The 17,791-nt window shown below is 46.1% G+C and overlaps 1 protein-coding gene across 2 annotated transcripts in view; it reads left to right on the top strand.

Annotated features, from left to right (window-relative positions):
- MYRIP (myosin VIIA and Rab interacting protein) overlaps nt 1–17,791 on the top strand; it is a 403,697-nt gene that overhangs the window by 319,031 nt on the left and 66,875 nt on the right. For both annotated transcript variants that reach the window (XM_007983730.3, XM_007983733.3), the window contains one exon: nt 10,373–10,526. In XM_007983730.3, coding sequence (XP_007981921.3) covers nt 10,373–10,526 — 154 coding nt within the window. The remainder of the gene's footprint in view (nt 1–10,372; nt 10,527–17,791) is intronic.

The raw sequence follows: 17,791 nt of genomic DNA, 5'->3' as shown, positions 1-17,791 counted from the left end.
CTTGTGTGGCCAACACAGTCTTTATTGAGCTTCCACTATGTGCAAGGTACTGTGCTAGGTGCTTGTATTAGTTTGTTCTCGTGCTGCTAATAAAGACGTACCCAATACTGGGTAATTTATAAAGGAAAGAGGTTTGACTCACGGTTCCACATGACTGGGGAGGCCACACAATCATGGTGGAAAGTGAAGGAGGCACAAAGTCACATCTTATGTGGTGGCAGGCAAGAGAGCATGTGCAGGGGAACTCCCCTTTATAAAACCATCAGATCTCATGAGACTTATTCACTATCACAAGAAGAGCATAGGAAAGACCTGCCCGCATGATTCTATTACCTTCCATCAGGTCCCTCCCATGACATGTGGGAATTATGGAAGCTACAATTCAAGACAAGTTTTGGGTGGGGCCCCGCCAGACCATATCAGTGCTACAGAGACAGTGGTCTCTGCAGATACAGCGGACTCCACCATCTAATGGTGAAACATGGGGAGTGCCATAAACAAGTAAATAACAACAACAACACCACCACCACCACAGGGGTATGTATTTCAGGAATTGTCATTAAGGGGATGGAGGGGAGTGCTGGGGACAGGTAGATGCTTGGTTAGGGAGCTGTCAGGGAAAACCATTTTTAGGAGATGACACGAAACCAAGACTTGAAAGATGAGAGGTCTGGGAGCAGTAAGAGGAAGGGCACTACTACAGGGGGAACGATGTGTATGGAGGCTCTGAGCAGGAAGGAACTTGGTATGTTCAAGAAACAGAATAGTGGTTATGTGGCTAGAAAATGGGGTAAGGGGCACAGTGGCAGTGGCAGGTGACTAAATGAGATGTGGACATAGTTATTGCTCTATTATTAACTTATTTCTACATTTTGAAATAAGGGTGACTATATCTTCAAGGTATCCCCTATGAGTTATGAGCTGTACTTCACTGTGTTTTGGACAGCAAGGCTCCAGGCCCAGAGAACAGAGCTGTTGGCGTATCACTTCCTCACCTGCTCCAATTCCCAGACCACCTGCTGCCACCAGCCCAACCCCACTGTGGGTCCTCACCAGTGCCCTCTCCCCTTCCTTCCCACACACAGCCAGATGGCATCAGCTTGCTTCTCTTCTAAGATATCAACTCACCTATTAGAACATTTCCATCCACTCACTGCATCTTGGGGCTGTCTCATTCTTCCTTTATCAGAAGCTGAAAGCTCTTTCTCTGACCCTGTCTCATTTCCCCTTGCACTAAAAAGACCTCACTCCCCAGAAACAGACCTTTCCTGATTCTTCCTATTGGCATCAGGTGACTGCAGTTCTGCACAGTAACTAAAATTCTCACGTAAATCCGGTGAACAGAGAGGCATGGGAAGGGGGTCATCACAGAAAGCTTGAATAGTAATGTTAATAATGGAGTGATAGTCAGGTATCTATAGCAATAACACAGGAACAATACCTTTTCTTTATATAAATTTTATATGCAACGGGCTTTCACGCATTGATTCCTTAGCTCCACATGTGAGCACCCTGCATTATCCCCATTTTACAAAGGAGTAAACTGAATCATAGCTACCCCAAGCCACTGGAACTAAGTGGTTGCAGGTCTCCTGGTTCTGAGCGTTTCCTACACTCCGTTGTCTCCTGCTTCCTTGGGAAGCTCCGGAGATGGAGCGCCTGCTTCCCCACCAGATGGTCGCTGGATCTCCTTGTCATGCATATGGTTAAAACTGGACATAGTGCCCCTCCCACCTCCTAGAGACCAGAGATGCTCTGTGTATCATTAGAGATGTAGGACAGTGGGCTCTTGTATCATAAGCCAAAACGGTGGGCACAACAGTAATGAAGGCCAATAGTGTTCCCGTTTCAGCAGCAGGACAGCAGAGGCATTTCATCCACACTCCTCAGCCAAGCACTGGCTGAAAGCAGCTTCAAATAAACAACCATGACCCTTCCCAAGGGGAATCTCCCGCTTGGCTCATCAGCTCACTGGAATGAATTCAGTCCACCCAGGACACAGGCGTGGCCACCGGCTGTTTTCACTGAGGAAGACATTTAGAGGCACAAGCCAGAGTCTCATGGAATTTCCCTTTGGTTTACTAAAACAAATACCTCTCAGGATTTTCTTTGTTTTGTCAGAAAAAATCTGTCTTGCCAAACGCCGGCCTCCTGCACAGCATAACTCATGGCTATGCTTTGACATCAATGTAAAGAGAACTTAAGCATTCGTTTTTTTGAAGCAAATAGAGGAATATTATTTATTTTGAGATTTTTATATAAAAATGGGGCCTAATGGAAGCCCCTCCCTGAATGTAACATATCTTTCGAATTTCCATATGCAATACTTCGCAAGATATGTCCACCTTCCCCCAGCTTGAATTCACCTTTTAGGGAGGGAGGTGGGAGAGAACTGTGTGGCTGTAGTTTGGGAAAGCACCATCAAGGATACTGACACATACCCTTGGATGAGCACCTCTCTTGGCATAACAGTGTAACCACCCAGATCATATGCCTGGCAGGGGTGCAGGCACCTTACAGGAGGAACAAGGTTATCAGCTGGCTCTTTGTTACTGCAACCTTCATCTTTATCTTAGACATTTGATCAAGGAGACTCCCTCCTGTCCTCTCCCTGTGAGTTCACACCATCCCTTGATTTTCAATATGTAAACAGCATACTTTTGTCAATAGTATCAGGAAGGAAGAAGTATATGCTCTGTCTTCCCCCCGTTCATACTTACACTCATGGGGAGCTGCCCCAAGGAAGAAGCCTGAATCTGAGAGTAAAGAGAAATCTGTTATGCACTCAGCTAGGTCCCGGACACAATTTTCCCTTGAGAAGCCACTACTATCAGCCCCTTCACGATTGTCTGTGGTCACATGTGCTCTGGATTTTCCACAGCTCAGCACTGGGTGTGTAGTAGGCATCTTGCAGTACAGGTCCATGGTGGTTGATGGCAGAACAAGTCTATTAGCGGGGCTATAATGGAGACCTGGACTTGAACCTTTCCCTTCAGGTTTCCAGGATAACTGTGGAGGAGGAAGAGTGTAGGAATTAAGGTCCCAGCAAAAACACTGGGATCCATACCCTCATAAATCATCATTTTTAGTACCTGACTTAAGACAAGCACTGTGATTAGAGTTTTTAAAAAATGTTATTGGAGGCCAGGTGCAGTGACTCATGCCTGTAATCCCAGCGCTTTGGGAGGTCAAGGCGGGTGGATCACAAGATCAGGAGATTGAGAGACCATTCTGGCTAATACGGTATAACCCCATCTCTATTAAAAATACAAAAAATTAGCCAAGCATAGTGGCGGGCACCTGTAGTCCCTGCTACTTGGGAGGCTGAGGGAGGAGAATGGTGTGAACCCGGGAGGTGGAGATCGCGCCACTGCACTCCAGCCTGGGTGACAGAGTGAGACTCTGTCTCAAAAAAAAAAAAAAAAAAAAAAGGTTACTGGGATGGAGAGCTTGCACTGTCCCAACTGTGGTGATAAGAATGCATTAAGTCTTAATTCATTGGCTCATTTAGAAAGGCCTATACTAAGTCCTAGCCTGAACGCCACCAATACTTGAAGTGGTGAAACAGATACTCATCTGTCCCCATTGGGCTTCAGTCATCTACATTTAAGAGGACAAGCTGAGGTGACCCACAGAACCCACACTGGCCAGCTCAGGAAGATGAGCCACAGATACCCCAACAGCAATGACAGGAAATGACCTGGATCCTCCCCTGACCTTATTCCCACTTCTCTTCATCCCTCCCTCCTTTTGTCCTTGTCTCTGGCTTGCTGCCCTCCCTTCCCATTCTCAGACTCCCATTGGGTGTGGTTCCCCATGTCTTGCCCCCCGATGGCACTGGCCTGACTTCCCTTGGGCAGGAACCCTCTCACCAGTACCATAGCAGGGCCAGCCTGGTGCCCACCAGGGGTGATACATATGGTAGACAGGGTCAACTTTCTCAAATGCTGTATCCAGCGTGGCTGGGCAGACTCATGTAGGCTAAGCCACTCCTTTACCTGGCCCTAATATCCTATGATGAAAAAGCCTGTGCCAGGAGAGTGAACCCAAATTTCAGACCACTGGTCTAGGACTTAAGTCCAAGAGTTAATTTCAGGTCCAAGAGTTAGGACCCAAAAGGGACTGACCCTGGCCAAAGCCACTATATGGCACACCTCTGGGAACCCCCATTCATATGGAATACAATGCTATTAGTGCCCCCTGGGGATGTGTAGCTGCTGCTGAGGCAAGGAATGTGAGAAACAACCATTGGTTGAGGACCGTGCACTGTGTTTGCACATCACATGTGATTTCTTTTAATCCTGGCCACAACATAAGGACATATATTATTAGACCAATTTTATGGATGAAGAAACTCAGGCTAAAGTATTAACATAACTTGCCTAAAGTCATACAGGTAGTAATAAGTGGGGCCAGAATTTGAATATCTCTTTCCTGCTCCAAAGCTGTTGGTCAAGCTTCTTCCTCTCTAAAATGAGATCGGTAGTTCAGTGACCTCCACGGTCCCTTTCAGCTGAGAGGTTCTGAGGCTGCACTGTTCAGTATGGTGGCTAAAAGCCACAAGTGACTATTTTAATGTAAATTAAATAAAACTAAAAATCTAGTTCTTTGGTCACACTGGCCACATTTCAGGTGCTCAGGTGCACCAGTGCCTGCTGGTGACTATGTTAGACGGTGCAGATGTAGAATGTTTCCATCATCCATCAAGTTGTATTTGCACAGCACTGGTCTAGGGATTTAGATAAAGAAGAAGAGATGAACAGACGGCATAAAAGCAGAAATACAAGGCCAGGTACGTGGCTCATGCCTGTAATCCTGGCACTTTGGGAGGCTGAGGTGGGAGGATCGTTTGAGGCTAGAAATTCTAGACCAGCCTGGGCAATACAGTGAGACCCCATCTCTACAAAAAATAAAAATAAAAATTAGCTGGGTGGGCTGGGCACGGTGGCTCACGCCTGTAATCCCAGCACTTTGGGAGGCTGAGGCGGGTGGATCACTTGCGGTCAGGAGTTCAAGATCAGCCTGACCAACATAGTGAAATGCTGTCTCTACTAAAAATACAAAAAATTAGCTGGGTGTGGTGGTGGGCACCTGTAATCCCAGCTACTAGGGAGGCTGAGGTGTTCAAGAGAATTGCTTGAACCCAGGAGGCGGAGGTTGCAGTGAGCCAAGATCACACCATTGCATTGCAGTCTGGGCAACAAGAGGGAAACTCTATTTCAAAAAAAAAAAAAAAATTAGCTGGGCAGAAAAAAAAAAAAAAAATATATATATATATATATATATATATATGCCTGGACACAAACCAATGGGCTGAGTTTCGGTTCTTGGGTATTTCAGAGAACATAGCTCTCCCACTTTTCCTCAAGCTGTTCTCACCCTGGACGCTCATCTGCATCACCTGCCCAAGCCCTGCTTTAAGGGTCTTGATGCAAGGGGTCTGGGGTGGAGCCAGGGCTTCCATATTACCAGAAGCCCCTGAGTGATGCTGACAGGATGCCAGGCTTAAGGATGGTGTCTTTATGATATCTTGAGACAGAATCCTGACCTACAGGCTGTGGAGGGCCCTAAACCTGTGGCCTCCTGATAGGGCCTCCCCTTTTTCAATTTTCCAAAGACCCAGACACCTTTGGCTTAAGAAATAACCATGCAGAATCCCCAAACCCCATCAGCACCAGTGCTTAGGCTTGACTGCAAAACCCAAACTTAATTCTTCCCCATCCAGATGGGATTTCTCATCTGTTCTCTTGGAAGAAGGTTCGGTGTGAATGCTCCATTTTTAATTTCCTCCCTCACTGTGTGCTCTCTGCCAGTATGGGGGTCAGTGCGACCTGGCTTTCAAAACCTTAAGATGCAATATCCTAGAAGGCACCAGTGTGGGTGTTATAATTCATTTCATGCCTCTTTGGGTGCATGCAAATAAAAAGGCCTCTCTGTAATAATACTGTGATCTTATTGTAATGATGATGGTGATACCAGGGACCAGACACTTACTGTGTGCCCAGTGACTAAGATGAATCTCTGTCTGGCTTTCTCCGTTCTCCTGTCTTTTGTCCCTTCCTGCTTTCTCAGCCTTTTCCCTTTGTCTCTGTCATTTCCTTCCTCACATTCCTTCTCTCTTTTGAATGGCCATAGTATAGGACTAAAGTACTTTTTATCATTGCTATAATTATCGGATTGAATTTAATACTTACATCTGACCCTAAAAACACAAAGCAAAGCCATGTCTCAGTTATGTATACATATGACCACTCTTCTTGATTTGTCCTCAAATCTTTGATACTAAAAACATTCTCTCCCTGTTTTTTATTGTGGGCTGTTTGAGAGCAAAGACTATTTTAAAGCTGCGGTTGGTACCACAGGGAGCCTGTCCCGTTGGTGATAATCATAGCAATCATAGCAACAATCTATGGTTCCAACAGATATAAGTAGAACACATTGCTGCTGCCCACACAGGAGATGCAGCTACTGCAAAGAATGGTGTACCAAAAGTAACTGATGATCACACTGGGTGTTTTGCCCAGCGCTTCGGGACCGGTTGGTTCAGATGGCATGTCCTGCTGGGCTGGGGCGCATTAACCAGGAGTGCATTTTCCCAGGCTTGCAGCAAAGGCTATCAGGCACACACCAAGAAAGCATGGAGGAGCATCGAATTGGAATCAGTCAGACCCGAGCTCAACCCTTGCCTTACCCTTGGCCATCCATATGCTTTGGGCAAGTTATTTAATCCTGACTCTGTTTACTCAATCAAGTTGAGTGAGAGAATGGTTACACCGGCTCAGTGGTAACACTTAATAAATGCTCTTATTTGGCTAATATTTATTGAATGCTTTCTCTGTGCTATGCATGATACTGATCCCTTAACATGAGGAAACTGAGGCTTAGAACAGTTAAAGTTTTTCCAGGATCCCACATAGCAAGAGGAGGAGCTGGCATTTACCCACTACCAAATGTATCACCCATAAGTTAATGCCCAGGGAGTTAAGAGGAAGGGCCTCTCTGAAAGCCCAAATTCTCAAGTTCATCAATGCAAAGGATTGCTGATGTGCTAACATTCCTGGATCCATGGACTCCCCCTACAGCTCCCTTGCACAGATGTTCAGACACTATAACTCAGACCAGTCCTTCCAGTCACCAGCCCTGCGTCTTCTGTGTACCCTAGAATAAGTAAGACAAGCAGAGGCTGTGGGTAGGAAAGAAAAGTGGGCACAGAGGGCTCAGCTAGGGTTATAAGCCAGCGTAATAAACAAATAAATGACTCCTCTCTGGCTGAACTAGCTGGTGAGTAAAAGCATTGTTGTGGTGCCCTCTGCTGGGCGTGTGTTGCTTGTAATGAATTTGTGGCAGAATCACACCTGGGTCTCAGAACTGTCTTTTCCACCCTGGCTGGAGACTGTAGGCCACCAGTGGCCTACAACCTGTTGGAGACAGCTCTGTTGCGCCTTTTGTGGTTGTCAGGGTGTAGTTTTTTTCTAGTGTGGAACAATGACTTGCCTGAAATAGACTATCTGCTATTGGGACCAGAGAGGGAGTTTTCATTTTTTAGTCTTGGCTTTTGTAGGGAATGGGGGAGAATTTTTGTCCCATAAAAAAGGACCCCAGCCACCACATATACACACAAGTCTGAGTCACTGAAAAATGAAATATTAAGTATTGTTTCCCCCCAAACTTATATTCAGTGATTTACAGTGAGAAGCTTATAGATATTTTTTAAAGGCTAGATACAGTAAATGGCTTCTGTGAGGCTGTAATAATACTGCATCTGGCAACTAGACTGTCAGCTTCATAAGGGCCAGCACTGTGTCTTACAGCCTATAAATTCAGTCACAAACATGCAACCAAGGATCTCAAACAAAAGGCCATCCCTGCCCTCATGGAGTTCATTGTGTGTGGAAGACACAGCAAGTTAGTGCACAACTGTAACGGTGTGGACAGAGCTGTGTTATCACACAGGAGGAGAAACCTAGCCAATCCCAATGTACACCAGGGCCAAGGGTATGTCCCTCTTGATACATGGAAGTTTGCCAGAGAACGATGTTTTCCTTCATTTTTAATAACTTCACTTGCCAGTTGACCATCATCCTCAGTCTCTGTCCTCTCTGAAAGCTGCTCATTTTCTGGCAGATATTTAGCAAAATCGCAAAATGGCTGTGAATTCCTAGCCCCATGAACACCTTGGGTGCTGTCAAGCTGCATCATCCAAACTGCTCTGGACACTCGGGACAGGGTCAGTGCTTGCTTTGCCCTCAGAATGAAAGAGGTGACACTCAGCCAAAAGCCACTTCGCTTGTGTGTTAGCTTGGCTCTCCTCTAAGTCAAACCTTGCTCTCCAGGATGTCAGTGCAGATGATAATGGGCTCCTTTTTATTTCTTTCTCTTACTCCCTAATTTTGTGTAAGAAATTGGAAAAAAAAAAAAAATAGGCACTTTGAAAAACTCATTTTGTAACCATTCACTCGATAGCAAACATTCATTGATTTCCAATTCTGTACCAGTTACTGTGCCAGAGGCTACGATGTCACCGCTAAAAGAACATTACCCTCAGTTGCTCCACAGTCTAATGGGGGCCCCAGGCCAGAATAGAGATGTTTGCAAGAGTGCAGTAAAACATAAGTATCGAAGAAGCCCATGACAGCCCAGCTTGGGGAAGAGGGCAATTGGTAGATTTCCCACAGGCCATGGCCTGCTTGAACTGAGCCTTATTAACACACAGTGTCTTGAGGAATTGATAAGACAGGGAGAGCTCATCACCTCTGGCTTGTGTTCACCTATGACCATTGCATCGAAAGGCCGGTCTGGAGGCCCATCATGCTCTCTCCTCTATATTTGAAGGGATGGGAGCAGGTTGTAACACTTGGTTCATAGCTTAGAGGGTTCCATATTTGTTCTGTAAGCCCACATTCCTCCTAGATCACCCCCAGGTCTCATGGGGGAAGTAGAGGTTTCCTACGACTCTTTCTGAATCAGAACTGGCCTGCATTACCACTCTCCAACAGAGTGTACCAGACGCCCTGTATGTGAGGGGTCCTGGGTCCTAGCCTGGCCTGCGATAATGGGGATGCTGGGTTTTGATCCTCATCTGTCTCTGTGTCTTTCCTCAGACTGGTCCAGAGTCCTTAGGAGGCAAGGCCATTGAGTGCATCTTCCTCTTCCAACCTCTAATCTTAAAGCTCAGTGTTGTCACCCAAGTATCCTGCGCTCATTTTTGCCATATTTCTTTCTTTGTTATTCTCTCATACCTTTTTTTAAAGCTACCATTATCATACAGTTTACTGTGAGTGCAGGGCAAGATTAAGTTTCCACATCTCTCAAGGAATTAAGTCACTTGGCCAAGGTAGTGTAGCCAAGGTGGTCATGGAGCCCAGGCACAGCTGACTCCTGGGTCCAGCTCCAAAGCACCCCATGGCCCTGCCCACAGCTCTTTTCTGAGAGAGCTTGCCTTTGTCTCCTAGTCTAGGTACCTGTGGGAGAGAGAAAGGCGAGGAAATGAGCACGCTTTGCACTGGGACAGAAGGGAGTAGGGGCTGCTGGTGCTGATGTCAACCAGCAGGGGGAAGCCCACTGCAAAGGGGCCTGAGCTTCTGATCAGTACTTTGTTTAATACTGTAATCATAGATGCTTTCAGTGGCTTTGTGAATATACTCTTTCCTTCCTAAGATTACCAATGTAAAAAGAGTAAAATAAGCAGTAAAATATCATTCCTTCATTAAATGGCAAAGGAAAACTTAGTCTCATTCTATTTGATAAAATTCTCTATACAACATTTGAGCATCACAATACAACATATTATATATAAATATATCTATAATGCGTATATAATGCATTATATATATGTAATTCAATTTGAATTTGTTCCTGTCAGTCACTTGAATTTCCATTTCTGCCACTTATCCTTAGGTTAGAGTTTTTTTCCTTCCTTTAATTTAGGAGCTACATGGGAATATGTTGTAATAGTCCTGTGCTGTGGATGGATCATACCTTGCTCTGGGATCTCTTCAGGTTTGGAGACCTTTGAGGAGAAGATGCTTTCCATTTTGCACACTCGAGAGCAACTCATCATGCACAGTTGGCCCTGAGAAATATTGGCTGCAAGAGTGGTGGATAAGAAAGAGCCGTATGACAGCTGGCCCCATAAAATTCTACTACATCTCTTTCTTTCTACTAGGCCTGGCTGACTTGCAAGGGAATAAACATTTGTACCATTAGCTGGCATTATACACTGATTTGCAGCTTTTAAGGCTCACATGAAAAGAGCCATTACCATTAAACATGTTTTCTCCATGCTGTACAATGTCTGCCCCCAAAAAGTGAAGGCATACCTCCCAGGCATTGTACTTATGAGCTCACCCCTTCCCCTCTTTTCTTTCCACAGCGGTCCCAGTCTGCCTTCTCAATCACTGGAGAAGAAGCCCTGAAGACTCCTCCAGCAGAGGCTGCATCGAGGCAGCCAAGGGACCAAGGCCAACACCCAAGAGCAGAGTCTGCTCTGCCCAGCTGGAAGAGCGTGGACAGGCTGGATGAAACAAGTAACTGTTTTAAGCAGCATCTAGTTGGTCTGTGGGTTTCAAAAGTGTGGTTTGGAGGCTTCTCAGCTATTGCATGGCCACTCAGCTCCTCTTCCCATAAGTCTGAACTGGTGTGTGTCCCTCTGGGCCACCACGTCATGAGGCCTCCAGCACAACACACAATATATAATGTGGTCATGTTCTCCACTCAGGCAGTTTTCCTAGCTGCTCTGGCAGGATGAAGGCTCTCAGGGTGTCATCATATTCTATGCTCTGTGCTGAGACCTGTGGGACGGGGGTGGGGAGAGGTGGGGAGGCTCCTGGACAAGGGTGTTCACATCACTCCACTGCACACCCACTTCAGCTACCTGTTCTGTGTGGACTAGGAGAATGTGTCTTATGTAGGCCAGGAACATTAAACTAACCTCTCATGGCATTTCAACTTTCAAAGGGATTTGAGTCCCACCAAATTTGGGTCTGTAGGTCTGGTTTTAAGGATGTCCTTTCTGAAACTGGATACATTAGTTAGGGTAGCATATGCCACTATAACAAGTAAACTGAATATCTAAGCGGTTTAATGCAATCATTTTCTTTTTCATCACACAACAGTGCAGTACAAGTACCCCTGGCCTGTGGGAAGCCTTCAGAGGCCAAAGTACAAGGTTCCCACCTTGTGACTCTATCATCCTCCAGGGCCTCTGAGTCTTTTATGGGCTCATCCACATTCAGACAGCAGATGGAGGAAGGGAGAATGGAGAAGGCAGGGACCTGCTTCTTAACCATCTCAGCAGGGAGAGCTCACACCACTTTCACTCCCAACCTGTGGACAGGAACTGGTCGCGTGGCCCCACCTCAATGCAGGAGGCCCTGAAAAATGGCATCCTGGCCAGGCAGATGCATACCAGTAACATGGCTGGGTCATGAGTCTTTGGTGGGCAGTTGTCTGCCCCTGCCTGAGGGACGTCCTGAGGATGGCATTGCTATTTGCCTGCGCCTCTGCTCTTCCTGCTTCCTCCCCCTTGAATGTCCTGCCTCTACATGGGACAAGTCAGCTTGCCTCTTTAGAGACTCTTCAACATGTATGGCACGTGGTCCTTTGTAAAGCTGTTGAGTCATGTAATCCCTCAAAATGAAGGGGTTCAAATGAACTGAGTCATTTTCCTAAAGTCTCATATCAGAAGACTTTAAGGTTCTTGGACCCATCACCGTGGGTGATGGCCGAGGGCCATGAAGTCCCTGTGCTTAGGGGGCCTCCTGGTCTACATGAATGTCAGACTAAATCTTCCCCCCACCCGTGCACAGGTCTACTCCTCTCTTCCTATTTCCTGCATACACACACTGTGTCGCGAGGCCAGGCATATTTGTCTTCACATGAAGAAGCCATTAACAGTATTCTCATCTCATGTCCTGTCAGACCCCTTTCCTGAACAATGAAAACAACAAAAAAGATTAACAGCAGCATAGCCATCCTAGTAATAAGCTTTTAAAGATTGTGCTGTTATTTCTACTCTAAAAGGGAAAAGATTTAACCAACAACTGTAGAAACAAAATCCATTATTATCACAGTGCAAAGAATCAGAAAACATTAAATATTTTTAACTGTCATTCTAAAGATTTACCAAAAGAGATTATTTTTATATTGACCTTTTAGTACCTATCAGTAGAAACTGCAGTGCCATGACATTGCAGAAATTCTGCAGCAGATGATCGTTTCTTTACTTAGGTATATGGTGTTCATTTTTGTTTTTTAAGGGCATTTTTCTTTTCTAGATATGCCTTTCTTTCCTCCCTCCGCCCTCCCAGTCTATTCATATTCATTCATTCATATTCTCACTCTCTCTCTTCTTCCTCATTTTCTCACTTCTCTCTCCTTCTCTATGGATTGCAAATGCACACAGAAAAGGGACTGTTAGATTCCATAGAGTACCTGAGAATACCACATAATAGAACTTCAATGCACAATATCTAGCTTTCTAAAATCACTTGAAAACATACAGAGTCCATATGTAGGCACTATTTTATTTTTTCCTCCAACAGCATTACTAGACACTGTCATTATTTTGTTTTGCGGATAAGAACACTGATGGACAGGGAAGTTAAGTGACTTGTTCAAGACCCCACAGCCAACGTAGGCAGAGCTGGTCCTCAAATCCAAACATCATGACTCCAATTTGCAGGCTTTCAACTACTGCATTATAAGTGTCTCACTACCATAAAAACAAACAAACAAAAAACATCATTTCAAAATTCAGACTTGCAAAGTGATAAATGTGTAGGATATTACAAAAACAACTACAAGATGCTCTGTTTCACAAAATAGTTTCCAACTGGATTATAAGCATTCATAATAAATTTGCAAAGGAATTTTGTTTCCCAAACATGATTTTGGACATAATTTTCTGTAAAATTAGGCACCCATAGGTAATTTTTCAATTGTATATAAACATAAAACTTAGTTCCACAACATCACACACCCAAAAAAATATTTCACATTCTGCTCAAAAATCTAGGCATCTCTCAGGATAAAGATTTAAAATTTTTTTAAAAGGACTTGGGTGGAAAGCTTCTGGTTTTCTGAGGAATTTTTAGCCCTTGACATGCTAAACTGTCCATGCCAGCCTCAGAGGTCTTGAGGGATGTCTGAAATGTTTAGCAGGAAGCACATTATTCCTACAGTCATTGCTCAGTCTCAGTTGGGCGGAAACATCAAATAGAGGAGTTCTGGAGGTGGAGGTCATCTTAGAAGGTGAATGCCCACTCAGCTATATTTAGCAGTTGTGTTTATGCCTCAGGAGGAGGGTTGATTCAGATTCCTGTTAGTGCCCAGTTGGGGTCAGTCTTAGGGACACTGTGGTTTGGGTAAACCACAGTAACTCCGCTTTCAGTCTTGACAGTGCTTATAGCAGTTAATGGGTTTCCCCCAAATGCATTTTCACTTTGTAAACCTTGACTGGGCATCTACTGTATATGCTGTGTATGCTCAGTGTTGGGGAAATAAAGATCGGGGAATTGTCACTGCTCTGGGATCACTCACTGAGAGTTAGTTGTCTGCACAATAATGGAAGAGCAGGAATTTGGAGAAAGAGGAAGCAGGAGCAGGATCCCCGAGGGGTGTTCCTGATGGACCGAGAGACTGGGATATCAGAGTGCAGGTGCAGCTTTGATGATGCTGCTCAAAAACCACCGAAGTTTTCACATGGTTGGGTATTCAGGGAGCCATCTGTGTTTTTGCTAAGAAGTAAAATTTTCTGAGGTAAAAGTTGGTCAACTTCTAGCTTCCACGGAGGCATGAGGCAACCTGGGGTTATAAAAAAGCAGGAGAAGGGGAGTTGGCAATGGGCCAAATGCCATCTCACCATGTCGTAGGTATTGGAGCCCAGGGACCACATTTACAACATGGTCAACCCTAGAGCCAGCCCTGAGTGGCACCATCCAGGGTCTCCTTCTTTGGATTCATCCCAGGGCCCAGGAGAAGCTGTAGACAGCCGGGTTCATTGAGAACTGCTCAATGAGCCCCATCGCCCCTGTAGCCTTTGGTGCCTGTGTTCATTAACAAGTAGTCTTCATGTGCCCAGGATGGGACCCAATGTTGGCCAGGGGCTGGGAGCACAGCAGTGAAGAAGACGTGGCTCTGTCCTTAAGGAGCTCACGATCAGGATTGAGGGGTGGGGTAGACAACCAAGAATATAAACTATAATATAGTTTGAGTGTTAAGAAATGAAAGCTTTTTGGCAAAGCTCAGAGAACAGAATAGCCAGCTCCTCAAGGAAGGAAGACCAAGCATATGCAATTGAGGAGTGATGTGTAAGTCAAGTCTTGAAAGATGGTCCAGAGAACAGCCTCAGTGACAGATTAGAAGGCCCAGAGAACTTTTCCTTTCTTCTTAGAGTGAGTGCTCCGCAGCCATGCTCAGAGTCCACTTTGCATCATGTGGGTGTCTTGGTTTGACTCCCACCAGAAGCAGACCCTAATATGAGAATCTGAAGACCTATAATTTATTTGCGAGGTGAGCCCAGAAAACACACAGGGAGGGGAGTAGAAATGTGAAACAAGGAAAGAAAATCAGGCAATAAAATGACTTGTTACTGAGCAGATGGCCACTGTGGGTGGCTGGAGCTTGACCCCACTGGGGACTCTGGGAGCCAATATAGAAGACTCACCTGCTTGGCAAGCAAGAGAGCTGGGATACTTAGCCACCAGCTCCCCTACTCATTGGTTGAGGGCTGCTCCCAGGAGGTGATGAATCCTGGGTACTTCCACCCTGCCCCTGGGGTAAGCAACACAGGCTCTAGTAGCCAGAGCAAGCCTCAGGTGAAGACTTGCAAGTGCTGGCAATTGGAAGTCCAGCTGGCATACACTGACGTGGTGAGGGCCAAGGTTTGGGGTAGGGCACCCACAGAGCCTGCTACAGGAAAAATCAATATAACTACTTACTAGCCATGCATAGCTTCACTGAGAACCTGAGCATTCCTGAGAAACCCTTACCACCTGACTGACAATCCCCAGACACAGCATTAGGAGAATGTCAGCAAAAGAGAAATACTTTTCTCAAAAGACCTGCTATTACCACCACCACAAGTAGAGCCCAATAACAAATGGTAATAACAACCCTAGTGAGCCACTCTTCTGAATAATTCCACCGTCAATGAAAATGGTGTTGCTGTATAGATATTAATGTGTAATACTGAATAGTGACTATCAGATGCATATCTCTTTTCTGTATACATACATATGGAGTGCATGGGTGTTAATTCATAACCAGGTGTTAAGTACTACTGCTAAATCGAATTCAACAGATATAAGCTAAAAATAGCTCAGGGCCCTAAGTATAGCAGGCACTAGGATTGATGCTTTACATGCGTTATCTCATAATAATTCTACTGATAGCCAAAGGTGGGTCACACTGACCCCACTGTTGGGCAAGGAAGTAGGCCCAGAAGTGTTCTCTAACCAAGGTCACCTGCTAGTAAATTCAGTCGCTGGGGATCAGCCCTGCGTCTGCTTGAATCCAAAGCTCTTGTTCTTTGCCCTACACTAAAGCAGCCTCCTTCATTTATAGACAAGGGTAAAGGAGCCATCAGGAATTAATCTCTCTGAGCAGGCATGTGTAACACTCTCACGAGCATCCCCTTGTGTAGTCCTTTGACAACCCAGAGAGGTGTTAGCTAAGCCCTTTTCACCAGTCAGAGAACCGAGACACAGAGGATCACACAGCTGCCAGGTGGCTGAGTGGGGCTTCCTCCTGGACCTCTGGCTTCGAGGCCACTGGTCTTTCCACTGCACACACTGACTCTGGGACAGAGAAGGCTAGGCTGCTTCTAAGGATAAAGCGATGCCTGAGATCCAGGCCCTGCCTCAGGGACTTTGTCCTCATGCTCAGCAGGTGTGTGACAGCTAGAACACGTGGAAGAACGTGCGATGAGCCAGCCAGGTCCCACACCAGGAGAGCTCAGAGAAGAGAGGCCAAGTCCAGCAGGGAGATGAGAATGCCCTCCAGGAAAAGGCCGTTCCCACCAGTGGGATGAGGTGTCGTAGGGTCACTGGGGCTTCACTACATGGAAATGGTGGAGAGGGACACTGAAGGCAGGAGCGGCAGGAGAAAGGCTGGTGTGTGGTCTCAGGCTTCTTGGAGGCCCCTGCTTGTATCAGCCCACTGCCGGGGTCCAGTATCCTCCTCGTCAGACAAAGCCCCACTTCCTGACTCTCAAAATAAAAAGAACTCAATGTCCTGCCAGTCTGAGCTGCAGTCAGGCAGTGGAAGTGGAACTGGGTCGCTGTCGAAAACATATGTTCCACCAACATCTGAATTCCCCTAAGGCTGTGGTTCTGTAACAGGCTTAGCAGGTACAATGCTCTGTGGGCAGCACTGTGAAATACTGATAACTTTCATTTTATTATGTGGAGCAGTAGCAGTTTAACTGGTAGAAAACCTGTGTGTTTTAAGTAGCATAAAGTAAGGCCCTGCCTCAGAGTCCTCCTACATCAGGGCTGTGGCTGCTGCAGGCCTTAAGCCCCGAAGCAGATGTCCACACACAAGTTGGGGAATGGTTTCTTCAAAGCCCTGGGGTCCTCATCACTTCCCACAGACATCTCTGCAACAGTCCTGGTTTTAAAAAAAAAAAAAAAAAAAAAAAAAAAAAAGGCTGGGCACGGTGGCTCACGCCTGTAATCCCAGCACTTTGGGAGGCTGAGGCAGGTGGATCACCTGAGGTCAGGAGTTCAAGACCAGTCTGACCAACATGGTGAAACCCCGTCTTTACTAAAAATACAAAAGTAGCCAGGCGTGGTGGCGTGCACCTGTAATCCCAGCTACTCAGGAGGCTGAGGCAGGAGAATCGCTTGAACTTGGGAGGTAGAGGTTGCAGTGAGCCGAGATTGTGCCGTTGCACTGCAGCCTGGGTAACAAGAGTGAAACTCTGTCTCAAAAAAAAAAAAAAGGCAGCTCCTGCTGGCAACTGCTGTGCCTGAGGCCTCAGTCCTGGGCCAAGTACCCATAGCCAAAGGAGCAGCATGTCACCTTATTCCCACCCCACAGACACATGGGAAGAAAGCATTTTCCTGTTCACCTTAAACAAGACAAAACAACTTTTACCAATCCACCCCCAGCATGCAGATCAATCCTTGGGACCATGTTCTGGGCAGATCTGAGCCCAGTTTAGACCACTCCAGTCCATAGTCACAGCCTGAGAGCTGCTCCAGCTGCCCTTGGATGGTGCTTTGCAGCTGGCCGGGGCTTCCGAGGCACAGTCTGTAGCCCAGAGCTGCCTTGGAGTCAGGTAGAGGATGCACCTCATCCTCACTCTACAAGTTAGCAGCTCTGTGACCTTTAACAAGTTACTTAACTTCGCTCGTCTTCGTTTCCTCATCTGTAAAATGAGATTGGAAATACCAAAGTTTTTTTGGCCTCAAGTCCTTTCCAGAGTGGGGCATGTTCCTTGAGTTAAAAATAGACCTACGTGCCTATCTCAGGAACCTGTTATGAAGTAGGATCTATAAAAGAGCCAAGAGCAGATGCGTTAACCTCTGAGGTATGCCAGGGCAGGTAGTGGAATTGTTTCCCATCAGTGAGGGGAAACTAAGGATCCAAGAGACAAAATTGTAGCCCAAGGTCAAAGAGCCAGAAGCTGGTACTGCCAACTGCAGCCCTCTCCCCTCCCCTTCCAAACAAGCCTAGGGCAGAGTGTGGCAGTGCTGAGGAGACTGAGGTGGCGTCAACCCAGGTAGACTGAAATAGGAGCCAGATCTCCAAGTTTCTCTCCATCTGTGAAGCACTGGGACCCTTTGAG

Source organism: Chlorocebus sabaeus, chromosome 22 (genome assembly GCF_047675955.1).
Source record: "Chlorocebus sabaeus isolate Y175 chromosome 22, mChlSab1.0.hap1, whole genome shotgun sequence".
NCBI lineage: Eukaryota > Metazoa > Chordata > Mammalia > Primates > Cercopithecidae > Chlorocebus > Chlorocebus sabaeus.
Note: the sequence above shows the minus strand (reverse complement) of the source record. Positions and strands in the feature narration are given on the sequence as shown.